Source organism: Salarias fasciatus, chromosome 20 (assembly GCF_902148845.1).
Source record: "Salarias fasciatus chromosome 20, fSalaFa1.1, whole genome shotgun sequence".
In the NCBI taxonomy this organism is placed as follows: Eukaryota; Metazoa; Chordata; class Actinopteri; order Blenniiformes; family Blenniidae; genus Salarias; species Salarias fasciatus.
In genome coordinates, this window is record NC_043764.1 from 22,895,626 (window position 1) to 22,923,493 (window position 27,868).

At 44.6% G+C, this 27,868-nt stretch overlaps 2 protein-coding genes and 1 pseudogene across 2 annotated transcripts in view; 1 reads left to right on the top strand and 2 right to left on the bottom strand.

Moving 5' to 3' along the window:
* LOC115408633 (rho-related GTP-binding protein RhoA-D) overlaps positions 1 to 27,868 on the bottom strand; it is a 644,285-nt gene that overhangs the window by 58,122 nt on the left and 558,295 nt on the right. The gene's annotated exons all lie outside the window — the stretch shown is intronic.
* LOC115408621 (mitochondrial glutamate carrier 1-like) lies at positions 18,580 to 21,113 on the top strand. Its single transcript, XM_030119468.1, has 9 exons — positions 18,580 to 18,607; positions 18,897 to 19,022; positions 19,290 to 19,345; positions 19,682 to 19,772; positions 19,851 to 19,969; positions 20,058 to 20,253; positions 20,337 to 20,494; positions 20,575 to 20,650; positions 20,759 to 21,113. Exons 1-9 carry the CDS (start codon positions 18,585 to 18,587, stop codon positions 20,916 to 20,918), a joined length of 1,005 nt encoding a protein of 334 aa, XP_029975328.1. The 5' UTR covers positions 18,580 to 18,584; the 3' UTR covers positions 20,919 to 21,113.
* LOC115408220 (CD9 antigen-like) lies at positions 25,057 to 27,817 on the bottom strand (annotated as a pseudogene).

A 27,868-nucleotide genomic window follows, 5' to 3' on the forward strand; every position in this document is an offset into this window, starting at 1 on the left:
GTTGAGCCAAGCTCAACTGGAAGACCCTCCGTGCCGGGGATGGGTGAATAAAACCCATCCAGCCAGACTCCTGTGTAGAAATAGCTTCAGCGAGCAGAGCTGAAATGTCGTGGAATCAGTTACTTCCATCGAAACTGAGACTTTTTGTTTTGAGCGGCTTGAAAATAAACTCAGCACAGAAAGATTCAGGTTTTTTTCCCCCACATAAACTCTCATATGAGACCTCCCACCCCGGTATGAGAGACATCTAATGCATTTACTCTACAATCATGGCTTTAAAAAAAGAATCACATTCATATACACAGAGGCTTACACACACACACACACACACACACACACACACACAGAAAAACACACACGAAAAGCTCTATAAATACAGTGTGGAGGTAATGTTCATCTTGTAAAGTAGGCGGATTAACTGGAACCAGGTCAGAGCAAAGGCAGAGCAGGCTCGAGCTTTTCTCCTATTTAGCTGCTTTTCTCACATTTTTTTTCCCTTGTTATTGCTTTTTTAGCTCCTTTTTTTTTTTTTTTCCTTCCTTCAGATGAGGCAAACAAGAATGGCTGTCTGGTTCGACCCCACACAGCACGACTCCCCCACTGACCCTTGTGCCTATAGATAGGCCCGCACCTCTTCAAGGATTCTTCAGCAAAACCGTTCCGAAGGTCTTCGGCTTGAATGAATCTATTCTCCTCCGCCAATATATTCAGTCAGTCCTCCAGCGGCACCACGCACGTTTGTCCTGCATGTGTAGAATATAAGTTGCGACTTTACCACGGTGAGACGTAATAATGTGAAACTCTGAGTGAAATGGTTGCGGCTGCATTTCGTCTTTGCCATCAGTGGAAGCACCAACTTTCCTTAATGAGCTGCAGCTTCGTGAATCAGCGATTGCAACAGATTGTTGCTCTATTTTTCTGCTTTTTCTCAAATTGGGGATTTTTAGAGAAGAATGTGTTTCATGCCTTGAAAACATTTTTCAATCCTTTCTGTGATTCCCGGAGCTCCGCTCCGACGGTGAAGACGTGCATCGGGCTTCAAACGAGAGGAAATGCAAAGGAGCGAGGGAAAGACTTCGCGACTGGGCATATCTATTACCGTCAATGCTTTTCAAAAACCTGCTCGTCTCTTATGGATGGCTGGATGCATTCAAGTAATCACTGGGGAGCCTCTGTAATGGAGTTGAGAGCGTGAGCGGATGAGAGCGTAGGGAAAAAAGAGAGGAAGTAAAGAAGAGGCAAAGCCAAAGGCTGAGGACAGAGAGGTGAGGCGGCTGCTTCACAGGAGGATTTTTTTTTGTTGTTGTTATTATTATTATTCCACAAGTCATTCAGAATCAGGAATGCACTCCAGTGAGGGAATCTGCCTTTGTTTCTAACCACCCCGGTATTAAAGTCATCCATCCTGAGAGAGCGAGAGAGCGAGCGGGAGAGAGACACGTACAGATGGAGCGGCGGGCGGAGGGAGGGGTAAGGCGAGGGACTCGGAGAACAGTCATCTTTCACCTGTAGCTAGCAGAGATCTTTTCTTGCATAATGCAATGTGAGGATAAAGCCTCCTTTATGACCAGCTGAGCCAATAAATCCGGATCTTTTCGGACTCCTCCCGCTCCCACCCCGGCCCGCCCCCACCGCCGCAGCAGGCAACAAGTTTCAGCCGCCGCAACTCTGCAAAACCCAGAGAAGCAGCATTATAAAGCCCAAACACTAAATCTATATGAACTCGTCTCAGGAATCAGCTGAAGCGGGACGAAAGAGGAGACTTTTGACACTCAGTGCTTCCCCTCTGGTACCTTGAGAACAGCATTTGAAAAGTACCTTATTTTCCCAGTATGTTTAACTGCCTGTATCTGTCTCCCTCTACGCAAACCATTCCCTCTGGTGCAAAGTCCCCCCAATAATCGTTTTCAATTAAAGTGCGCTGCAGCTGTCCTCGGCTTGCCGGAGTTGCACTGATATGGGAGGAATGGTGGGCAGAGGAAGAGGGGGTAGTAGTATTGGCAGGCGCCGGCATGATTGGATGGGGAGCCACAGTTGAAAGACTGATGAAACAGTAGCTTGTTGGATCCGTCTTTACAACAGCTTGGGGTGTTACATAAGGGGTGATGTAGCCGGGGCTGGTGCACAAAGAACAAATGATGAATCCCTATGACAAATATAATGGGCACGCAATAAGTAACTGCTGCTTATAATGATAGCACTGATAATTAGCTTTAAAATTACTTTTTTCTCTCTGTTTTTTCCACATCATTACTACAGTGAGGATTAGAGTTCGTTCTTGTGCCTCACATTTCGGAGCTTTCATTTGTACCCATTAAGTCATTTTCTGATATGTGCCCTAGCTGCCGTCTCTTGGCCCAGATTGTAGCCCAGTTTTTTTGGGCACTTTTCCTTTTTTTTTTTTTTCCTTTCTTTTTTTTTTTTGCTGAACTCAAAGAAATGTCGAGCCGAAAACGGCCGTTCGGCGCGCACGATCGCGAGGCCAAACTCCAATTAACAGGTGGGTGGACTCATACTGTAGAAGTGGGCCAGCCACCGCACGTCGGAGGCTCGTGCGCGGGCCTCCAGAGGGTTATCCGGAGGCAGGAAAACCACACCAGTCTGCTTCCATTGTCTCGCCTCTCGGCTCCAAAAGGCCACTGCAGTTGTTCACACAGCAGACTAATGACAGAGATAAATAAGGAGCGGTGGGAAAACGAGACTGAAACGCCGGGAAGTGAGAGATGGCCTGAGAGGAAAGAGATGATTGAGAGAAAGAGATGAAAATAGACACAAAAAAAGGGGGGGGGGGGGAGAAGAGAAATGAAAGAAGAGAAGATGAATGAAATGAGCGATGAGGACGTGGAGACGGAGGGGACAGTATACACAGTCTGGTAATAAATGCCACTTTAATGAACCACTCTGTCTCTCTATCTCTTTCCTTCCGTCCATCCGTCTTTTCTTTCCTTTCCTTTTCTCGCTCCCTCCTTCTCTCTCTCCTCTCGTAACGTTGGAGAGCCATGGGTATAGAATAACTCATTATTAATTCATCACTTCTCACCGCACATGCATTTACAAGGCCTTGAATGCTGGTTAATGAAATATAGGACTACAAAGTGCAGAAAGACAAGTCTGTAATCTGTACCAAGGAGCTGGAATCTCAGCCTTTTCAAAGCTTTCTCTGCTGGTATTTTCTACTTGCTTAATTTTTTGGGAGCAAAAGTTAAAGGTCAGCAAACAATAGAAATGTTCTCTTATCAGGTAATTTCAAGTGAACTTTGCAGATGGGAAAAAAAAAAAAGAAGCCGCGTGGGGATTGGCTTTCGTGAAGGCGTGAAGAGAGCAGAGTTCAAAAACCTGTAATGAAGCGGACGTAATGTGTAACAACATGCAATCCGAGAGGAAAATGGGAAAACATCTCCATGCGGTGGTATTTCACGTGCGTCAACCTTTTCGAAAGGAAGAACGGCAGCACTGAGCGAACCTCACTGACATTTGATTTCAGTTGGAAATGCATCGGGACACTAACTTGCGTTCACAGGGCTGACCAACAAGATTTTTTATGAAGCTCGATCCTCTCTCGCTTTGTAATGCTGAATCCACTCATTTGCAGTGTTTGATTCATCGCTTTAATCAGAGGTTGTAGTTTTGTGGTTTCTCTGTTTGCCTCTTGTATTTATTGTCCCGCTGCAACAGTACGAGCGAGAAGAACCATGGTAGAGAAAAAAAGAAAAGACAAAAAAAAAAAAAAACAGCCCTCGATCATTGTGGGGTGTGTGTGTGTGTGTGTTTGTGTGTGTGAGAGTTGTTGTGTAATATAACTCACGCTGAAGTGCTTTCATTACCGCTCCCACTGAAGTTGGATTGTGCATACGTGGCCAACATTTTTCAAAAAGTAACAAATTAAGTTGGCAGATTGCTGGTTTTACAATGAAATCCTGGCAGGAGCCTCAATCTGGGGTATCTGCAACTGCAAGTGGTTTGAAGCTCCAACTCTGATGCAGCTTTATGCAGATGTATGCAAAACTTCACTGTTTTTTTCCAAAGAATTTGACTTACAAATCCATAACATGCCGTCCATTGAAATGCAGGGCATGAGCAGCTGATACTTCTTTTTTTTTTTCAATTCCAGAAAGACCTGAACAGAAGTAAGTCAGTATGTTCATTAACGTCTTTTTATTAGCATTTTATCTGCAGATATCAAAATAAAAACAGTATGTTTTCATTGTAAAAAAAAAAAAAAAAGAAAAAAAAAAAGAGCAAATTGAATGTTTTAATCTAACAGACTTCTCATATATTGAGAGTACAAGCCTTCAATGGTGATCTGGTAGTCCATCCATCCCCTCTGAATCCCCACAGCAGTGGAGCAAACCACATCTGAATGTAAAACACGGCGGGAAGGCAGAGGAAAAGTCATGAGTGACATGAAAACAAGGGTTTCACTTACAGCAGAAGATTTCCGAGTGTGAGAAGATGAGCCCTCCCTCCCTCCCTCGGAGCATTGTGCCCGTCCAACTCCTTCATTCTTCTGCCACTTTGTCTCACACTAAGAGCCTTTAGAGACGGACATCCCACTCTTTTTCACATTATGCGATATTGCGTCTCTATAGGATCCATAAGCCACTAAAAACATGATTGTTCTCATGCTAATGAGAATATATCTGGCGAGTCCTGTAATCATATAATTAAATTCTAACTTTTATGAATGTATTGATCTGGTTAACTTGGTCACTGATCTGAACAGGTCCACACAACATCTAAGTATTTAAGAGTCACCCATCCCAGCAGTCTTATATTGGCTGAATGATTATCAAATCTCATCACAACCACACGAAGGGCACAATGTTGTTCCATTTAGTTTGTTTGTTGGCAGGTTTATAATTAAAAAAAAATAAATAAAAGAGTGTTTCTCAAAAGTTTACCAAGCTTGCTGCCATGAACAGCACGGCCAAAGAGATGACCTCATAAATTTGGGGGCCACTCTAAATCACGCTGTACTTTTCAAACTCAGCAACATTATGAAATATTTGGCCTCTCATTTTTCTTTTTTTTACATAAGTGTGAACTTAAATACTAACAAAGCAGCGAATAATAGCGATACGATGTCGGAATGACAGATGCCAGTAGGCTTCAGCTACGCACTCAAATATTATAGCGGCGGTCTAATTTTAGAAATACGTTCAAACTTTAATAGTCGCTGTGGTTGGCAGATTGCCAGAGAGGAGTGGACTTAATGAAGTGCATGCTCCAGGAGTGACTTGATGGTTTCAAGTCATGTGGCTAAATGAAAGGAAAAATTTGGCCCCCTGAGACCCCCGTCTGGATGAAATGTGTAGAGGAGACAGGCGGACGGAGGGACCGACGTGAAGGGGTTCAGCAGGGGACGGAGGGCTCAGCTGCAGGAGGCACGGAGCAGATGAAATGGGAGTGTGTGAGAGCAGGAAGGCAGAAGATGAGCAGGGGGGGGGGGGGCAGGACATGAGAAACCTCTGGCACCAAACAAGGAGAGAAAAAAAAACAAACATATGCTACGTGTGCAGTTTATCCTGCAGCTTGATCTTATGTAACATTTGTGTATAGAAATGAGGCTTTTTTTTTTTCTTTTTTTTTTTTTTTTAAAGCTTTACTCTTGGAAGTGCCTACTGCTTCCAATGCTGTTGTTCTTTCTCCAGCTGCAAATGCTTCCAAACCACAGCGGCATCTCCAAGACACGCGGGAGTCGTTAGTGGCCACCCAACGAGGCGACAGAGACCGAGCGCCGTGTCACACCGCGAGGAGGGTTCGAAGAGTCATGTTGATGGATCAATGCACCTCTTAATCTCCTACAGCCGCCATCTGTAACCCGCGCCGGCTGCTGTGATGGAAAATCTCCCCTTTGCCAACAGGATGGTTGCAGATTGCAGCAGAGCCTGGACCTCTGCTCTCTGTCTGTCCCACAGCAGCAGAGCCGCGGTGGGAGACGTCCACGTTCAACACCATCCCGCCGTTATAGCGTGCCATTCCGTTATACTGGAGTATTGATGCCCGCAATGCGCCAGCATGAAGACAACCAAGTATTAGGTTCCCAGTTGATGAAATCATAAATCTGTAAAACTGCCTTTATCTGCTGGGGCAGCTAATACTGGAAAGGCCCTCTCACCAGTGTTCACCGATCGTAATGACGAGCAGTATCGACGGACCACACTTTGGCTGCATCATTCAAGTTTTAATTGATCGATTTTTACTCGGTTCGGCTTTATTAAATCACATTTTTTTTTCTTTTACCTTTCAATTGACAGCAACATGTAGGATACATGTAGAACACTCTAAACGTAACACGATCCCGTCAATTGTCCCAGCTTTCCCGGTTCTTTCCATCAAGAAGGAAAAAAAAAAAAAAAAAAACCCCGGGAAATCAATGTTTTTCCATCAAACCGTTTCCGCTCCGCCTAGTTCACAAATCAATCTCAGTTAAGAAACAACACTCAAAAGTCACTCTTCCATTTAATTACGTTGAAAATATGTGGATGTTAACGCTGTAAAGCAACCAAATCCTGTCAGCCTTTTCCTGTTTTCTTAATGAATCCGCCATGCGTGTTATGGACGTCCATGTCACAGCTGTGACGATCCTGGTTCAGCACTTTAGCGATGAATCGTCAAAAACATGAATGCTGACCCATAACTTCTAGTAATTTTCCACAAAACTGAATCTGTTTCATATGTTGTGAAAGAATCCACACAACCACACAAACATGATCATATTATAAAAGCCTGAGTGGAGGTTAAAAAGCAGGTCAGCAGCGAGCAGATGTGTCTCTAATGTTTGCTCAACAGCAGTTCTAGTTACATAAACTGCAGGGACCAATCGCGCAGATCTGACAAATAACTTATCGCTCAGTTATTATTCCGCCGAAGATGATTTATCCAACCCGGCGCACTTTCTGCTGCTGCTGCTGCAAAAAAAAAATGCTTCCGAGAAGTGAGCGTGCGTCACAGGTCAGTCGATTTGAAAACTTGGGAATGGATTTCAGACTTTTAAAGGCTTGCGGGACACGAGCGTTCAGTTGCAGGTCATAACCTGAGCTGCATCTTCCATTTACACCAAACAGCAGCTCGGTGACACAAACAAAGTCACGATCACACAGGAAACACCTGATCACACACTGTGTGTATCGCTGGAAGCACGTTTGTTTGACGATGTTGGGCTTGTCGGCTATCTGGGCTTGTCCAGCGGAAGATTAGCCGAGGTTTTATTTTTATTTTTGTTTTTTTGCAGTGAACGGGACAGTGTGCAATGGGAAAAACTCACAAATTATTTGACAGCTTTTTGTCCTTTAGGCTGCAGCCTCTCCACAAACTCTAAATGAGGTCTCAAGAGGGACAGTCCAGTCATGAAACACTGCACGGTTTTCGAGGACAATGGCTTCGAAAAGACGAAAGAAACCCTTCTCCATAGACAGACAGACAGATAAAAGACTATGAGACGACACGGAGACGCTGCATAGGTAACAGTGCAATCTGAATGTGGCGGCGACAGCCCCTGGCAGTCGGGTGTGAACCGGTGTGAAATGTGGCCCTGAAATGTTGTTGTGACACCGCTCGTCTGCACCCTGCTACCATCGAATCAAAGCCAGCTCAATCTAGCGGGCTAAAAGCGGCCGGGTTGGAACACACCGCCGCGCTCACAAGTCAGATGAGATGAAGATGTGAGCAGCCCACGACGCCGCGCTCTTCCTCGGCCACTTCGTTAGCTTTCTTAGCTCAGCATCCTCTCCTGCTCTCTCCCTCTCCCTCTCTCTCTCTGGGGTGCAGTAGTGTAGCAGCTTACACCATATTTTCTCTGATGTTTTCTCTCGCCTGCTAACCTCGTTTATCAAACTGCAAAAGCTTATTTGAACAAGTAATGAGGCCAGTAGGGGGGGGATGGACTCTGCTTTCATTGCAAAAATGAAATGTGATGTATAATCCATTGTTGCTTTAATAAATACTTTATCAATGCTGCTGTATTTACACCAAATAATTTGCATCCGCCGCCGCTGGTCTGCCAGCTCTTCGTGTCGAGTGTGGCCGGAGCCGCACACGTTCCTAAAGTTTACCCTCATTGAGCTGTGCTGCTTTCAGAGACTCAGTCTGAACCAAAGAGGAACGTCTTCATCCAGCCGGTGCCTCCAGACCAGGGGTGTCCAACATAAGGCCCGGGAGCCAAAACCTGGCCTGCCTGAGCATTCAATACGGCCAGTGGGATGACACTCCATGTTTCAGACGCTGTCGCGACACTGAGATATGAGCTGATTGATCACAGCAGGAAACGATAGCCCTCTTATTGATGGAGAAGCATTAGTGTGCACACTGTGAGTGTGAATTTGTGAAAAAAAAAAAAAAAAAAAGCTGAAAGGCTGAAAAAAGCCACAAATGGAGGATGCGGTTTAGGGACATGCTCCGGGAGCCATCGTTCAAAATGACATAATGTTGAAATTATGCACATTTTTTCCTTTGTAAGCGTCAACTTGGAAAGCTTTGGTGAAGATATTAAACTAAACATGAACTTTCCTGTAACACATTCGTGCCACTTTGCACTAAAAGTAAGGAAGACTATTTGGAGTTCAGGCTATCTTTTCATTGGTCCAACCCACCTGAGATCATCTGTTCAACACTTAAATTCATAATTAATGTTGAACACAGTGATGGGATGGAAGGGAACAAGTTTTTTTTTTTTTTATTATTAAAACGAGAAACCTCTATTAGATAAACTTCGTAATTGCACAAAATCATTATGACAGTGAAAATACTCTTTTATTTAAGGTTTAATGCCAGTTTGAGGTGATAGGTATTAGTTTAATCCATCTCTGTTAAGGCTGAGTGATACTCAGATGTTGTAAAGTCCTCCTTTACTGTAGCCTGAAGCTGGAGGATGATTCAGTCTTCGGCAGGGAAGCAGGAGTGTATGCTTCCCGGCGCTCCAGAGTCACACCTCGGCTTTCTAACGCCGAGAAACACCAAGTCAGCTGTTACATAAGCTAAATGTGCTCGCGTCGTTTTAAACTTAATTTTAGCTGTAAATTAAAAAAAAGGGCTAACACTTTCATTCGGCTCCCTGATGTCAAGTGGGAGATGCTCGCGCTGCAGCTGTTTTACGCACGGCTCACGCGCACAAGCAGCAGCCAGAAAATGCTCCTTTTTTTTTTTTTTTTTTAGCTTTTCACGAGCTTATACATATATTTATTTAGCACAAATGACGGATTGCTTGAAATAAATGCCCCACCTTTTAAGTTTGCGCCTTACCTTGAGTTGTCGCGGCCGTGGAGAAGTGCGGGTGCGCGTGTCTTGCAGCCCCCCTCCACCTTATCCAAAACGGAGAGTCTGCTCCGAGTTTGCGCTCTGGGCTCAGAAAAAGTAGACGAATAGCTCTAATAACGTCTAGTTCTTGGAGTTGTTGAAGACGAGGACGGTGCTGTGGCAACAGCGAGGACCCTGCTCGTGCACGACTGTCTCCTGCTCTATGGTGAGAATTAGTTTGCTTGTTTCTGACTGCGCCCTCCCTCCCTCACTCTCACTCACTCACTCCCTCACTCACTGTCTCTCACCCAGGAGATAAATAATCTTTCATCTCTCTCTCTCTCTCTCTCTCTCTCTCTCTCTCTCTCTCTCTCTCTCTCTCTCTCTCTCTGGCAGGTGGGCATTATTAAATAATGTGAAATCATTTCTTTAAAAGCTGCTTGAGGGCAAAACGTGTGATGATGTGGTGTTCTCCATTTCCATACATGTTGTCATGATCAAACACAACTGTGTGTGTGTCCATGTCTGTGTGTGAGTGTTTGTGTGTGTGTTGTAAGAGTTTCTCTGGCGGTCCAGTGTGGGAAAGCAGCGGCGGATTGGGAGTGGTCGGGATTAAATCTCGGGATTATACCTCAACATTCATTTCATCTCACCACACTGGAAGCTCGCTGCTGGACAATGACATCAGTGTTTGGCAGGCTGAGGCCAACAGACACATCCATGTGGGTAGAGATGGAAATAAAGAGAGAGGGAGAGAGATGAAGAGGAAAATAAGATAAGAAATACACACACACACACACACACACACATACACACACACACACACACACACACACACACACACACACACATAAGGAAACCTTTCGCTCTATAGATTGATCCAAAGATGTGACTCTTCATGTTGAATCCATCTGACCAGCAGGGCAGAAGAGGCCACAGGGGTGACGTATCTGTTGGGTGAAGGTAGATATATCATATGGCCACCCAGTGTGTGTGTATGTGTGTGTGTGTGTGTGTGTGTGTGTGTGTGTGTGTGTGTGTGCGTGCGTGTGTAAGCACACAGCCAAGTTTGTGTGTGTGTGCTTGCACACTGACAGATGGCTACTGTAATGACGCAGGAACTAAATACTGGGTTCCTATGTGTCTGCAAGGTTGTGTGTGTGTGGTGTGTGGTGTGTGTGTGTGTGTGTGTGTGTGTGTGTGTGTGTGTGTATGAGAGAGAGAGAGAGAGAGAGAGAGAGAGAGAGAAAGAAAGAGTGCAAGTGTGAGAGCAAGTTGAAGTTGAGGCAACAGATAGGACTAACTCCTTTTGAAGCAGCTTTCACACCCTCACATGTGTTCACACATGGATACACACACACACACACACACACAACCACACACGCAGAGCGCGTGCGCACATCCACCGAGGGACATTATGCCTTTTTGTCCAGGTGCTTGCAGTCTTTTTTCTACAGACATTCACAAGAGACCTTGAATTTGCTGCAGCTTCAATTTGCTGCAAACACAGTTATACAAAGGAGTGCATGTACAGTAGTATATATGTGTGTGTGTGTGCACGCGTGTGCATGTGTGTGAGGTAGAGAGATAGAGATATGAACAGACAGAGGGAGAGAGAGAGAGACTCTAAACAAAAGGAATAAGTGGAATGTCACCATAAAGTCTGCTACTGATGGTTCTGAACTGGCTGCATTCGTAACACGAGCGAGCATACTGATTTCATCATGCCGGTACAGTTCGAGTCAAATACCGACTCAAATCATCTTAAAATTATTGTCACATTAAACATTTACAACCTCAGCACAGATCGACTGCTTCGCTTTTCCTTGTTCTTGCGACTGCTTCTTCTGTGTTTGACAAAAAGAAGATCTTTCCAAAAAAAAAAAGGTAATACCTTCATGAAAAAAATACCAAGCTACAATTAAAAGACTAGACACGCATATTTATGCTTGATTTGAAAGCGAGTGTGTTCACAAAGTTTGAATTATACATTAGGTAGCAGTTAATCAGAGTACGTTACGTACCCATAACTCTGGAAACTGATGTACAGAGAAGCTCCTTACCATGTGAAAGCGTCAGTGTTCCCTGTGTAATTGATCAGTTTGATGAGTTTTATTGGATATATTCTCTGGGACTGAATCGAAAGAAATCAAAGAAATAATATATGCAAAGAAATGCCACCTCTGCTTGATGGTATTTAAGCAAATGAAACATATAAAACTCACTTTCCATGCATCATGTCGGTTCAAACGGTCCAGGTTAGAGATGGAGGGTCGCAGGTGGATTTGTCTGGCTCACTAAATCGCTGAAATTTAAGCTCAGCTGTGTCTTCTTTTCTACTGAAAAATGAAGAATCTTAATGCAACTTTTGAATGTGTGGATGTCTGTGAGTCTGGGAAGGGAACTGAAAAGAGAAATATCCACCGTGGTGATGCCAGAAAGCTGTGGGAAACTTTGCAGCACTTCAAGTTACTGAATTGAAAGTGGCTACGCCGGCGTCTGAAGCCCAGCGTACAGTAATGTACTTTTTGGAATAAGAAAAAATGGTAAAAAATGGGGTAAAAGCCACTTCTGGAGGGGATATCTGTATTTTCACATATCTTTGTGAACACCAGCGCCGATAAGTGTAACTTTCCTAATGTTTGGCTCAGAGGTGTTTTTTTTTTTTTGAATTGCACTTGTTAGTTATGGTAATTTTAATAATGAGTTCTGACCTTTACCCCCATGAGTAGATCAAAACTGTAAAAAAAAAAATCAACACACTTTCCCTGTCACGCCCTCCGCTGAACACAGATTGCTTTAACTGAGAGAAAAGTGCCAACAAATTGCGCCATTAAAGCAAATGCATTTGTTGAGGTAAGAGTAAAAATTCATCAAAACCCTTTTTTTTTTTCTCTGGGACTCAGATTGAAGTTTTCTCGTGCCAAATGTGCCATTCGGAGCCGACAGACTTCAAGGCCGGGCTCGGTCTATAGAAGGAGAGCTCAGCGCTCTGGCTCTCCCTCACTCACTTTGTCACATTCTGCTTCCCTTTCTCTCCCTTTCTGCCACACTTGGACTCGACTCACAAAAACGTGTGTGTTTGTACATGCGCAGACATGTAACAGCTATTATAAACTTCACAGGCTTGACCGGGAAGGAGGGGGGGGGGGGGGGGGGGGGGGGGGGGGGGGGGGGGGGCAAAACTGTGTGTTTTGTGTATTTTAATAATTATCATTCTCCCTCCATGACGTTTCCATGTGCGGCGTGTTTGCGTGCCAGCAGCTCATCTCCATCCTGGCACCCACTCAGTTGTCTTAACTCTCTGATTTCAATGCTTCTAATTGTTGAGCACACATTGAGTAATGGCTCGGTACATGGATTTACATGCAAATTTTCTCCTTACAAGCTTAATTTAGAATTAAATCCCGAACAGGCTGCAATCTAGCCTTTCAAATTTGGCGTCAAGTATTATAATGCTATTAGGGCTGTGACCATCTCCCGCCTGCACTCCCCTCACCGCGTGTGGCTCCAACGTACGGGAATGCACGTGCGCACGCACGCTCGCTCGCTCACCATGTGTTTTACTGGATCGTCTCCCACTTCCTTTTGTCGGAAGCTCGCCCTCCCTCTTCTCCCTCCGCCATCCTGCTCACCCCTACCCTTCCATCGAGCCCTCCTCTCCTCCCTCGGTCTGTCACTCCTCAGCATCCCTCGCTCGGTCACCCTTGACTGTTTTTTTTTTTGTTTGTTTGTTTGTTTGTTCTTCAGCGCTGTTATCAGTTCTTCGTTCCCATCTCTTCTGTTCATTCGTGGCCCTCTGGGCGCCGTCCTCCCCTCCGCCGGCCGTCCGCAGGCTGTTCCTGTTGGGCTGCAGGCCAGTGCGGGTCAGAGACAGGTTGTAATTACTCCTCCTCTGAGGGCTTCAGAGCAACACAGAGGGGGGAAAACGAGAGGAAGAGGCTCAGCAGAGAAATCGACGGACTCATTTATTTATTCACGCAATCAGGGCAAAACCCCACCGAGTCCTTTCTTTGTACGGCGACGGGACAAAGACGATCCAGAAAGAGAATCGTCACTTTTATCTCCGTGAACCTTCAAGCGGAATCCTACCAAGGACCCTGAACCTCGCCAGAGCTCCCATCCAGTCCGTCCACTGATTATATTCCTGTTTTCTGAGTTCAAAACATCGACAGATAAATAAGACAGTAATAGGGAATGATTTCTCCTGCATGCCTAATGTGGCAGACGAAAGCCGGCCCTAATTGCGGCAGCTATATTTGAGTTGTAATGTAGGACGGGCTTCGCCTCCTTGACTTCGGCACTGAGTCGGGACAAATTTGCATACCTTTAAAAATCAATGGCAGAACCCAAAAAAACACAAGACAATGAAATTAGCATGAAATGAGGGGAACGAGGACTCTGGGCATCACTTTTTTTTTTCTAACAGTTTTCCATTGAAAGTGGCTTTTTAAATCAGGCAGGGTCAGCTGTAGTATTTTAATTCTTCCTCAACGTGCAGCTCCACCGGCAGGAGTACGGCTCATTAGCTAAAGGTCGTGAGAGACAGAAATCGGGACTGTTTGAAGATCTTTAAATGGATGCGTCTTTGTGAATGGTGTTGTTAATTACCCCGGCGGAGACGGCCTCGGCGCTGGCCGTAAGCCAGCTCCCAGACGCTATTCTTACCCTGAGTGATCGATGATATTTCTTCAGCTGTCTTGGGGGTTACGACTTGCTGAGACAGGGGTCACCAATTACGCGGAGCCGTTGCGGCAGCCTTTGTTTTCTCTGCTATTTGGCAAAATGCACTGTATTTTCGCTCACATGTCGGTGAGTCATCTCGCGCTCGCTCACACTGTGAATTACTTCAACAAATTGATGCAAACACAACATATGCCCACAAGATTTGTTTTTTTAAATGATTTTTTTTTTTTCAAGGTGACGAGTGTTTGAATTAACAGCAATCCATCCATTCATGTTCCAGACTGCGGCGGACACGCCACAGGCCATCGTCGCAGGGAGACGGGCTCACGTTCTCCTATAGGGGCAATTAAAAGCGACCGGCTGACCTCAGTTGTATGCACGCACGAGAGAGTCAGCTTTAAAATCCACGTTACAAAGCGTCACTGACGTTTTAATGGCACCCAGGCGAAGGGAACGGCGATTGCTGCATGCAGAGTGGGAAATTTAATCAACTGCAAATGTTGATTTAAGACAAACGTTTGCAGAAAATCCAGATTAATCCTGAGATGGCTCGCATCCAGAGGAGGGCAGGGACGGAGTAAAAATAAAGGTGCGAGGTAGGGAGCTACTGTACACGCGACTGGTAAGCCCTCTCCTTCAACTAGGTTGATTATTTTAAGCTCTGTGAGATTGATTTTGAGCCCCTGTGGGGGCCTTCGGGGTCTGAGCGAAAGCAAAGGTGCACACACGCCAAAAAAAAAAGAAAAAAAAAAAAAAAAAGGAGGTGGAATCAAAGTTAGGACAGGAATGATTACAAATGAGAGGAGGGACAGAAACCAGGAGTGGAAAAGACGGAGGTTTTCTCCTGACTCCCGAGGTTATTAATAAGAGTGTCTTCAAGGACACGACACGATTTAGGTCAAACTATTTCTGTTCCTCTGGAGGTGTACCAAGGTCAGTGAAACGTGTCTCAGGAAGTCTCTCCGCCATCTTTGGGACCGGAAACCCTGGATGACAGAACAAGATAAACAATTTAACACTCTCCTAACACGCCGGTGGGCTGTGATCACTTCTCAGTCACCTCTCGCTGCCATATTGACTGGTAAAAAAACAAATTGTTTTTGCAGCTGGCGTGAGAGCGTTCACATGAGCAGCCAGCAGATGGGGAAGCAGATTGCTGCATGACGTCTGTGGAGACGTCGTGTTTTCTGATGTAATTCTTTGGAAAAGACGGGCTGTCGGCATATATTCAATAGAGATACTTTCTCATTGTTGACCAAGAAGTCTGTGTTCCCTCTTGTCTGAGGAAGATCTCGCCATGGCCACTTGTTCTTTGACCAGTGAAGCAGGATGCTCGGTTTTGTTCGCGTGTTCAGACGGCTCCCGTGTTTAATGACGACCGGGCCTGAATTCCCTCATATGAAAAGTCAATAATGCTTTTATCTCTGGGCTAAGGAGCAGAATGTGGTTGGATGCCAGCTGCGACCCAACCGTGATCATTTCCCACCTGTTCCTCTGAGCTTTCGCTTCATTACCCCTCCCTAGGGTCCTGGAATTTCATAAAAAATATTTTTGCTCCTGCGAGTTATTCTGTTTGTGGCGCTTCACGGCCTGCAGCTGCCCAGAGAGGAGGCTTCAACTGACTAATCAAGGAGAGAGAGAAGCACCTACAGAACAGAGCATCTTCCTGACAAACCAGGACTAAATGTTGGGACTGGGTTTGTCTGCCCTCTTGTGGTCACATGCAGTCACAGTCTTTAAAGGCTCTGCTGTATTTCAGCATAAACTCAGGAACCATGACCTGTTTAACCTCATGTAGAGACCAAATATTTGGTCTCAGTTTGGTCCCTCCTCAAGTTTTCCTCTACTTTGCAATCCACAGGCATTTTTAAAACACTGAATGATTTCTGGACCAGCTAATCTCTTAGTAAGCGATAAGAACTGATGAATTACCTTACACGCGCAACCATGAGCTTGACTTGACATGTTAAGTTGTTATATAAAAAAGCAGTTCTTAGAAATATGGGACGTCTGAAAGCCAAGAATGTATAGAATCGCTGACTTAAAAAAGAAAGCCCACATATGAGTTGTGTAACTTGTTATTTCTGGATTTCACTGATATTTTAAGCAGGATTCTTAACGTGCTCTGACGCGTTGAGGCCTGCCAGGCACCCACTCCTGACTGTTTTCGTACAAAATGTTTGAGCTTATATTCTTTGTTTGACCTTTAAAAAAAAAAAAAAAGACAAAGAACATTGGATCTTCATGTACAAGCACACATGTCCAAAACTCTGTGAACAGATGATACGCGATTTCTGCTTCTAGTTTTTAGTTTACACTACAGTAATTACATGAGAAAGGCCACATTTCAATGTTTGTTCTTATTCATTCATGCAGTTTTGCATCTAATTTCACATTTGCGCAGACGATGTTTGCTCGTGTTGAAATGCTCTCTGCACTCCGGCCCTGTTTGTGCCTGAATCATGAAGAATCTTACTCACTTTTATTCATTTCCATTAAAAACTGCAATTTGTTTCTGTCGACATCAACATGTGCTGCACATGCTTGCACTATGAGTGTAGTCAGATGCATCGTGGGAGATATTTGAAGAACCTGCGAAGATGTAAAAACATCCAGCAATGAGACACTTTATCAGTTGTAGTCAGGTTGTAAAGATGTGTGAAAGTCACTTTTCAGCTGCGATCCAGTCGAAGCTCTAAAAGTCCTGCAGTCTCTCATATCTTCCCCGCTGCCTCTCTCCATGGTTTGGCAGTAAATTCTTATCAGAATGTGAACCAATATCTTTAATAACCTGCTCAAACATGCACGCACATTATCAAGTTCAATCTTATACAAACAGTGTTCCCAAAATACATTTTTATTTACCTTTTATTTAACCAGATAAATTTGTGTTTACAACGGGGGAAATAGCAAAAGGCAGGCTCTTTGCAGGAGAGGAGAAAAGGCCTGAAAAGAAGATTATTATCACACCATCAACCTGAGACTCATGAGAATAACCAGGAATATTAACTGTTAAAGAGATTTGTTCTGTTCCTCTGCCGGAGAGCATAAATGTTATGATTCCTGGAGTCTGTGAGCAAATTAATATTGCAATAAAAATATACTATGCCTGCAACACATGTGAGATTTATTTATTATGAACAACAGTTAAGAAAATAATAAATTTTCAAATACAAGTAACAAATATACATTCAATTTGCAGTCTCCTGCATATTCATCCTTTTTTCTCCTCCCTCGCTGTTTTCTTTCTGCAGCTCCTGTTCCACCTGCTCCTCCCATTGTATCCTCACTGCCATCGAAAGCATTTGAAATGCAGCATTTAGGAGCTTTTGAACATATTTTTACAACAATACATGATCATAAATTCACTTTAAAGTTTGACCATTTCAGAGAGACTACAAACAAAAGCTCATGTCATGTCTTATAAATAATGATTATTACAAAGCAGAGAGCTGACAGCTGCATCCTCACATCTACAGGTCAGTGTTCTTCTCATATAATCACTCTACATTACTTTAGATCTGCAACATGTGCAAGAATGTTATGCAGAGAACAAAGATGTTCAGCAATTTAGAAACACTTGTTACACTTTAATGCCTTTCTAATGACTTTTCTCTTGTTTTGAGTTTTAAGCTCATGCATGTTTTCACAGCTGATATTTCCAGATCACACTTTAGAACGAGAATGTTTTGCTGGAACGTTGTAAAATGTTTTATTTTAAGAAAAGAAATGAGCACGATTTAGTGTTTGCATTGTTTCATTTCAGCTTTTATCCTCTTCATAGTCAACATAACTTGTTATTAGGGCTGGAAGGAACACATCAAAAATCACATTGCTGTAATTCTCTTGGATCCTTTGCTTGGTTTTTTTCTTCAAGGTTGTAATTTTATACACCCCTCACACACTTACACCATGTTATCTACTTCTGTGCTTTTAAAATAACATGTCACTTATTTGTATGATCACAGTGTGGATTAATATTAAAACCTTTTGAACAACATTTTTATTTTCTGTGCATTTACGCTTTAAGTATATCTCCATTTATTTATAATCTTTACCTATATCACTGTATAGTTTATGTTTGACATCTCTGGAATTAATCAAACTGGCAATGCATTTAAATTCAGTGTAGTTGTCAACTCTTTTTTTTTCCCTTTTTTATAGTTGTCAAGTCAGTGCTTTTACATTTAATAATTTACAATTTAGTTAATGAAACTCTAGTTCATTGTGCATACAAATCTCTATATTTCTTTTGACTTATGGCTGTCAACAGTAAAAGTATAAAAATAATAAGCCATTATATTATTTTCAGGATGAGCCCAGTTCAGAAGAATTGTAAGTAATTCCAGTGTTGTGATTGTTAAATTATATCCTCATTATAAATTAACATCAGACTGTGAGTCCTGGAGCTCGTAGCCCCGTGCTGGCACTCCCTCCTTCATACATGTGTGATGACTGACACGGACTATTTCTCGTCTGTGAGTTCAGTGGGTGGGGAGTGATCTGGAATTCATCCCGGATCCGCAGGGCTGGGCTTTCTTCTAAATATATATAACCCGGAGCTTCTCTGTACTCTTGCCTTGCTCAGTGTCTCTCGGGGACTCTCGACCTGCTCTCCCTCTGCGGCTCACCTACAACTAACCAACCGAAAACAAGCGGGAACCATGGCCCAGCAACAGCAAATTAGGTATGAGCCCAAAAACATGCTGGATGAGAGCATGTCATTGATTATTCCCTTGATTTTGATAATTTATTTATGCCAAATACATACAGGTTGTCAGCTGAGTGTGTTTTGTTAGAATCATTCTATCAACAAGTAATTTCTGGATGACTAGATCCCCAGAGGAATTCACTGTAAACCTGTTAATGTCTGATTTACAGTCACCAAGCGGCTGTGCGTTGCAGAGTGTGTTTCTACCCTGGAGTTTTGCAAGAACATGTTTTGACATTTTCACCTTTCACCTTTTCTCGTGGAGCCTCCCAGCTAAACTGATCAATGGAGGTATTGCAGGCATGGTGGGAGTCACCTGCGTGTTCCCGATCGACCTGGCCAAGACCCGGCTGCAGAACCAGCGCAGCGGCCAGCAGCTCTACCGGAACATGTAAGAGTCTCAGCTGCTGGAGGAAGAAGAGCGCTGATTTGACGCTGCCTCCAGTTTCCAGACGTCCTGTGAAAAGGCAGCTTCTTTGTACAAACTGTTTACATTAATGTATCTGTCATAGCCTTTTATGGACATCTTGATAGTAAACGATCCATGAAATGAACCAAGTTCATCTGTTATATAAGCAGTTCGTCCATCGTTTAGCGTAACTGAGAGTAATTTGGCGTCCCTCTCTCATCTGTCTCTCGTTTCTTTCTCTCCTTTCAGGATGGATTGCCTGATCAAGACGGTGAAATCTGAAGGCTACTTTGGCATGTACAGAGGTAAGACTCCGCAGGTTGTCTATTCACACTTTCATAAGTTGTTGCTGGATAAACACAGTGCATATTTAGCCTGCTTTGGCAGAGCTGGCAACTCTCAACTTGGCAGCGGCGATAAAGCGCTGATGTCTGTGATGAGTGATTTCTGACTGACCGGCCAAAGCAATTAATTCATGACACTGAAATTTCACGGCTCGCGCTCATTTTACAGATTATGTATTTGATTAGTAGCCTCAGTGATCCAAGAAACAGTTATCAGGTTCAAACATCTTTTGCAGCATGCTGTTGGTTTTTTCAGTTACTTTCAATATTCAGTGTTTCACTTGCTCGCTCTCGCAGGTGCTGCAGTGAATCTCACCCTGGTGACCCCAGAGAAAGCCATCAAACTGGCTGCCAATGACTTCTTTCGCCACCAGCTGAGCAAAGACGGGTCAGTACCACGAGACAGACACGACAAAACCCCACGATCAAAACATTCGACGACTTGAATTTCTTTCTGTGTCCTCAGAGGAAAGTTGACAGTCTTCAAGGAGATGCTGGCAGGATGCTGCGCCGGGATGTGCCAAGTCATAGTGACCACGCCCATGGAGATGCTCAAGATCCAGCTACAGGATGCCGGCAGGCTGGGTAAGACACGGCTGAAGGCCGGACCGGCAGCTGCCCTGTTGGATGCTTCCGTCCCAGTAAAAGACTCTGTGCTTCCTGGATGCTGCAGCCGCTCAGCAGAGGGTGATGCCCAGCGTGGCCACGGCTCTGAAGATGGGAGGGACGACTGCTGTCCTCAGCCGCTCCTACAACGCCAGCCCGGCTCCTCAGGTCATGCGAGTGTCCGCCATACAGATCACCAGAGAGCTGCTCAACACCAAAGGAGTCACGGGACTGTACAGGGGCCTCGGGGCCACGTTGATGAGGTGAGATTCTCCTCTGTGAACATCTCTTGTTTGATGATCAGAGGATTATCAATGTGTTTTCTTCGTCTTCTTCTTCTTCTCAGGGACATGCCGTTCTCGGTTGTGTACTTCCCTCTTTTTGCACATCTGCACCAGCTCGGCCAGCATTCGTCCGGAGACCCGTCCGTGCCTTTCTACTGGTCCTTCATGTCCGGCTGCATGGCGGGATGTGTCGCCGCTGTGGCTGTCAGTCCCTGTGACGGTCAGTCCGCTATTTTCCTTAGTCAAACTTCAACGACAATCACAAGTTGTGAGTAACTGTGTTTTGTGTTTGTTGTCCAGTTGTCAAGACAAGGCTACAGTCGCTCAAGAAAGGAGCTAATGAGGAAACGTACAACGGCGTAGTCGACTGTGTCAGGTAATCATATTTAAGTCGTAGATTTTCCTGGGAGAAACCCAAATTTTGCGTTCCCTTTTCCTCATTAGGCAGCACTTCTGCTAACTCGCTCTCTGTTTTCCATTCCAGGAAAATCCTGAAAAAAGAAGGACCCGGCGCCTTCCTGAAGGGAGCCAGCTGCCGGGCCCTGGTCATTGCCCCGCTCTTTGGCATCGCCCAGGTCGTGTACTTTGTCGGCGTTGGAGAGTTCCTCCTGGGGTACTCGCCCTACAACATTTACTCTGCATAAACTGCCTTTTCAGATTTCACCTTTGCGACTGTATCTCTTATTTACGAGACTGGAGCTCTCCTGTGTATTAGCCTCGGTTCGGTTTATCACTTGAAAAGAGAGTTGATGCTCTCACTGAGGGGCTGGACAGTCCGTCTTTATCTCCGTTTGCCCAGAACAGACTCGACTCTACTCCTGTGGCCGCAAACCTTTAGTTCTGTCTTCATGCATTCAGGCTACAAAACACATCAAAACCATTCAAACCCTCCTGTAACTTCAACCTACATTTTACAAACCATCTCAGAAATCACTACATTTAATGGTGCTGTAAAGAAGAAACCAGGATGCTGAAACTTTACTTGATTAAAACGTCTTTTTTTAAAAAGGATACATGCTAAACTGTGTATCTTTTTTTGAATCCACAAGAAGTTTTGTCAGAATCTGCACAAGTAATAAAATACTTCACCTTTCTGTACAACAATTTTCCATTCAGGGATTCTGTGTTGAAAGACTTTAATCTGTCAGGAGTGGTTTTCTGAGCTGTTTGACCGTTTTCATCGTCCCCAAATGACTGTTGCTGAGGTGTTTAGGATGTTTCAACTCTGTACTGTGAATCTCTTCAAAGGCAGCCGGCACGATTATTTAAAATCATGCTTGAATATCTCAAAAGGTTCATGATTTTAGTGGAAGGAGATGCTTGATAGTTGCAAAGTGAAGCGATAATGATGGAAAAGAGCTTCTGGGACCAAGTCTTCTGATAAAAAAAAAAAAAAAAAAAATTCAGAAACCATCCCTCGACCGTCGAGTAGCTCTGCTCGCTCGGTCGATCGTGGTCGTTCTGGTTGGTCAGGTTTCTTTCAGAGATGCAGGAGCCCACAAATGGATCATATGTGTTAAAAGCAGGAAAATCAGGCCGCACTCGTAACTCAGCAAAGCATTTTCACGAGCTTTACTGATGTAAATATGTATGTATGTAATGTTCAGCGAAATGTTCAGCTAAAGTTCAACTGGAATTAAGAACAATTTTAACCGTTTGACATGTCAAAGGAGTTTCATCCATTGAAGTTCAAAGTTATTCATTGTTCATTTCAGACTAAAATGTGTAAATACGGATTTCTAAATGCTGAATAAATTATCTATGAACGCAGAGTGTGTTTTTCCTGTGTGTGGAGTGTGTGCAGATGGAAGAGTCTCAGAATAGACTTCACAAACACTGGATTGGAAAGAAAAAGCAGCCCGATTGCAAGTGTGACACTTTTTTTTTTTTTTGTCTGATGCAATCGGGAGATCGCTGCCACACACTCCGTTACACCCTGCACTGGCAGGGAAAGTGCTCATGCTGCAGTGCGGGGGAAACTGTACCCCACGTCGCCCCGGAGCCGTCGCCAAATTGCACACATAACTGCCCCCTCAGAGACATGTTCAGCTGTCCTTCAGGCTCAAGCGCAGAAAGGTGAACCTCTGACATGAATCGAACGCGACTAAACCTGGAAACCCTCCGAACCACGGGGGATGTGAGGGTTTCTCTCAGGACTCCCGCTGGCTTTCTATTTTTACTGTAGAAATATTAACACAGCTGCATTCACACACGATTCCAATTCCACTTTGTTATCTCTCGAGTAAGTAACAACATTTTTCAAATGACAATATTTTTGAATTCCAGGTAAGATTTAAGGCCTGAATTCAGATACTAGAAAGATTTGGACTTGGTGGAATAATTTCTTTTCGAAACCCAATCAGCCTGCAGAACAGGTTAGTGAGGCTGTGAATAGACACCATGATCTCCATTATCAGACTATGGTCCACCTACTAGGATAAAAAATACATTATACTGTTTAGTTTGTTGACAAAACCAACATCCTTCCTTTTCCTGAAACCAGTTCAGTCATGCTTCCTGTTATTTGAGACTCTTTGCATAATAACAAGAGACACCAGATACTCTGTAAAACCTTTATTAAACTTCAAACACCTATATTCCTGAGAGACCTGGAATGGTATCGAAATAAATTAACACACAATCATCTATGAAATGCTCGACTGTTCAGGTGCGTCGCAGGGTCGTCAACACATCAAGCTGAAGGACGCGGCAGGAGAGGGGTTGAAACTCCGCCGAGGCCGTCCGAGAACGAACACCGCCTGCTGGCGTCCCGAGGCCACGAGGACGTCTGAGCCGCGTCTTCGTTTCTGTCACATCACAATGAACCGGAACCAAAAGAAACAAAAAAAAAACAGCACTTCTGTCCCTCGTAGCCAGATCCCTTGACTTCTATGCTATGATGATTGTTTTGAGTCCAAAAAAAAAAAAGAGAGAGAAAAGATTTTCTCAGTACCAGAGATGTTTGGAAATGTTGGCTGGGAAATGACTTTAGCTAAACACCACGTCAGCTTCTGGCGGAGGAGACACAGTCGAGTGTGACAGTTTAAAAAAAAAAAAAAAAAAAACAGAACAAAACCCCAACACGAGTAACATTGAGTCGAGCCACATATGTGCTACCGTCAAATGTGAGTGAAAGGTAACTGCAGTCCAACTCTACAACATATGTACAGTCCTGCTCGACAGTCTGCAGGCCCGACAAATCGCCTTGTTTAAGCACAGAAAGGCACATTGAGAAGCTGTTCCGGTGACGTGTGGAGTCGCTACAACAACGTACAACTACTGCAGGTTCCCGTCTACACACAGCATGTTAAATAGCAACTATCACATCAGAACACAAAGAATGTGCAAACTACAAAAAAAAAAAACAAAAAACATTACAAACTGGATTCATGTGACTTGTAAATAAACTCTTGAAATTTACAGCTGATTTCAATTTGGATAAATTTGGTAGTTTCCCAGATTTTGGTGCGTCTGTCAGCTTCCGGAGGGTGAAGGAGTCAGAGGGACACGTTCCAGGCTTTCTGACGGGGGCGTGTACATGTAAGGCACAGCCGGTGGGGAGGAGATGGAAGCAGGGGAGCCAGAATATGTTTAGCCTGTAAACACAGCACATGATACGAACGGAGGAGTCCGCAGCGGCTGAGGCTACTCTCTTATGTAAGAACGTATTCGTTTAGAAGAGCCGGAAGTGATGTTGTTGACACTGTGCCAAAACTGACAGGAAACTGTTTCTGAGGCGACGATGAGGAGATGTCAGTGGTAGTGAGGGAAGTGGCGGGAACAGATTACTTCAATTACCAACACTGGCCTGTTAAGTCCTATCAGCTGCCAGTCATGTACACCTTTTCCACATTATTTTCCCAAACTTATACATCAATGGATTTTTAAAAAGTACCTTCTGTGCCACTTTGGGTGGCTTTTTCAAGTATTTTCCAAAACCAGAAAAAAACACCAGCACATGGAATTAAAAGATGATTGTGAAAAACGAAAGGTGCAAAAACACTGATGAACCAGTTGACATTGTTGGGAACGGATCTCAGCTGATCTGATTGGTTTGACCGACTGTTTTTGTGCAAGCACTGCTCGAGAAATCAAGCACGCAGATTTCCCAAAATATGGAACTGGTTCATTACTGGAGCGGCTTCTCTTTCTCTTCGTACTGATCACTACCTGTGTGTTCTGAGTGCATGCTTCCAGCGCGTTAGAGACATGCTCCAGTTATCCCCCTCGCTCGGCACCCTGGCCGTGACCCGCCCAGTCCGGACTCCCACTGAGAAGCCAGAAAGCCTTTTTTGAGGTTGTGGTCTCATGTAACACAACATACCTGTGTTTGGATGGCTGTGAGTGTGTGTGTGTGTGTGTGTGTGTGTGGCCGAGCAAAGTCAGCTGCTTTCACATCAGATCGCCCTCCCTCCGGCTTCAGTTTCCCACAGCCGAGGGGTCAGTGTCAAGGCTGTGTGAAGAAGGACTGACACCACTGTGTCAGTGTGCGGGTTCAGATTTTGGAGCGATGGGCCAAATGGCCGCAAAGGAAACGACCCGCAAACTGAACCGTTCCCGTCAGGTATGTGAAAAATTTAACTTCATGCTACTCAGCGTGCAAAAGGGAGCAAAAATAGAAAGAAAGTCTTGGAAACTGCCAGGGGAAAAGCTCTGAGGTGTGTTTTTTTTTTTTTTTTTCTGGGGGCCCAGGCTGGCTAACGAGTGAGGATGGACATCTGAGCCAAAGCGCTGGACGGTCTTATCGGGCCTTGAACAGAAAGGGTGAGGGGGGTGGAAAGGTCAAAGCGTCGGCCTCCAGATGACCTCCCTGCTGTTCCGAATGGCGCAGCAGAGCACCATGCTGCAGATCATCCCGATGATCTGAACCAAAAAAAAAATCAGAAGCGTTTCACAGCCGTAACATATGGCGAACCCCGTCTCCGCCGCCGCTACTCCACCCGATCACCATGACCACGGCGATCGTGCCGTATTGCCCACGCACCCGATGGATGAGAGCTTGTTGTTGAAGAAGTCTTTGATGCCCGATTCGCAGTCCTGCGGACAAACGGATAGACAGCAGCGCTGGTCGGTTCACGTTGGTTCAAGCATTAAAAAGTCTGGTTTTAATGTCCGCTGGAGACTGATCTCACCACGACTCTTGTATCAGCCTCGGGGCACGGGCTCTTCACGGTCCCACAGCAGTTCAGCTGAGAGGACAAGAACAATATATACAACTGTGTGGTATCATATATATAAATATATATACACATACTGGAAGACCCTTTTCAATTATGGCATAACTGACCAAAAACTTCTCAATTGAAATTCCAATTTGCATCAACACGCTCCTGAATGTATTTTTATATTCACGTACTACTTTCTGGTCCGAGGTGATCAGCGTGCCGTTGTTATTCTCATCGTAGGTTTTTGCGTAGAAGTTCTGGACATCTTCAACTATCTGCATGAGAGAGGAGGAATAACGATTCAATGCAGCATTGAAGAATCATTAATTCTAGTCAAGTTCTCAGAAATAAGAAGAAGAAGAAGAAAAAAAAAAGCACCTTGTCTGTTTAGGAATCCAAACACTCCAGCTGCCACCTCAGATCCAAAGATGATCAGCAGACAGGCGGAAAAACTGAGAAACCAGAAAATCCCAGAGGACATTAAGCGCTGTAGAAGTGAGATGAATGTGTATTGAGTGTTATTTATTGAACTTCATACTCACTGAACCCAGGAGCACTGAGACTCCCTAACAGCCCCGCAGCGCCGAAGAAACCAACCAGCATCACCAGACTGCCGGCACCGATCAGTATGTACACGCCTGGAGGAGGAAGAAGAACGAGCCAGCAATGAGAGAAGAACGCTTTGATTTATCGGATTTATTTTAAGTAATATAGTTGAAATATAATCTTCCCAGAGTGAGTGATTCTAATGACCAAGGAGTCTTTCAGCTCCCTCATTTCACCAAAAGGGGGCAGCATAGATCAAGATGTGCATTTGACTGTCTGGAGAGATCATTTCCAAACTGTTTTCATGTTTTTTCTGGGTGTTTTTACGTTTTATTCCTAACAGTTCGAGCCTTCTGACAGCGTCCTCATGTGAACATCTGCGTCGGCAGAAGTCTGATTCAGCCGCCGAGCTCTTCAGTGGGACACTCTGAGGCCCCTTCGACGCTCTGATCTCCCATTTAGCAGCTCATTAGGAAAACACACATCACAGGTGGATCTTCGGGGAGGAGCGCGGCAGGCCGGTTGCCACAGTGCACTCTGGGACAGATGGGATCGGTTGCGAGGCAACGGCTCCACGGAGGGCGAGGAACAGGGCGTTCAGATGGGAGACGCTTCGTAGGATCCCTCTGTGTGACACAACGATTACTCAGACAGGCGGGTTTTGTTTTGCTGGCGGTTTGGTTGACACCTCAGGGTCGTCGGGCGAATTTATTATTGCTGTATTTCCAAGTTTTTGCCAACTGGTGCTGAAGCTTCTGCACTTGCGTGTGCATTTCCTCTTTCTACTCTCAGAAGCACAGGGAAAGTAGACGTCTTGCTTCATGGGAACGCGACATAGCAACCGCTGAGCACTCTCACTGTCAAGGCCATGTGCGGCGCCGCAGTCCCAGAGGGCCTGACAGAAGCCGCCCGCCATCTCGGGCCCTAATAGGCTGATTCAGAGAGAAGCACCGGAAACCTTTAAGGGTTATGATGCTTTTTGACCAAATGAGGAATCGAACCAGGGTCCTCCATACTCTGATTTCTCAAACAGTGAGTGTCATCCATCCTTTCCTGTCCTCCTCCAGCAGCATCCTGTCACATTAGGACAAAACCTGAATCTTTGTCATGAAATCCCGTCTATTTTTCCCTTTTCTTTCTTGACAGTCGTCTCTTGCGGGTTTGAAACTCTGCCTCTCCTCTGTTCTTTCTGCTTCCTCCCCTCGGGGGAGGGTGACAGACCGAAAGGTGGAGCGCAGCTCTGTGGTTTCCCCTCATGTATTCACTTTTTTACACGCAGTGAACGCTTCCTGTTATTCACTCTCATCTGAGGCATGAAAGTTTAATAATCCCAAAAAAACATGAGATCATATTCAGCTCCAACAATGACAATTTCAAGAAGCAAAAAAAAAAAGAAAAAAGAAAAGAAAGAAAGAGGAAAATATGCAGTCAAGTTGTATTTTTGTTCAGAACCTTTAGTTTTAATTAGACATGAAAACAACAGACCGCCTCTTTAGCAAGTTGTAGTGGTTTTTCCACATTATGTTCGGAAAAAAAAAAAGAGAAAAAAAAAAAAAAACCAAGCAGTGTTTTATGAGTGAAAAAACACAACGTGGTGACTTCAACCCCGTTCCAGCCTGAGGTGAACGGTCTAACACGTGTGCTGAATCGGGTCCACGTGTGGAACCAGCTCCACTGCGACGTTACAGGCGTGTCGACCTCAGATGTGAACCCAGGTGTGTTTCAGGACTCACCGATGAAGAAAGTGTCTGGGGCCTTTTCGCCGCTGAGCAGAGACACGGTTTCCGGGTCAAACGCAGCCACAGGCCCACGGCCAGAACGAAGGATCCCATCAGCTGAAAGCAGAAAAAAAAGGCACGACGATTGTACAATGCAGCATTTTT

Coding starts and splice junctions, on each gene's coding strand:
- LOC115408621 (XM_030119468.1), top strand. CDS start 18,585: ATGGCCCAGCAACAGCAAATTAG. Junction 19,773..19,850: donor CACCAGCTGAGCAAAGACGG/GTCAGTACCACG, acceptor CTGTGTCCTCAG/AGGAAAGTTGACAGTCTTCA. Junction 19,970..20,057: donor ACAGGATGCCGGCAGGCTGG/GTAAGACACGGC, acceptor TGGATGCTGCAG/CCGCTCAGCAGAGGGTGATG.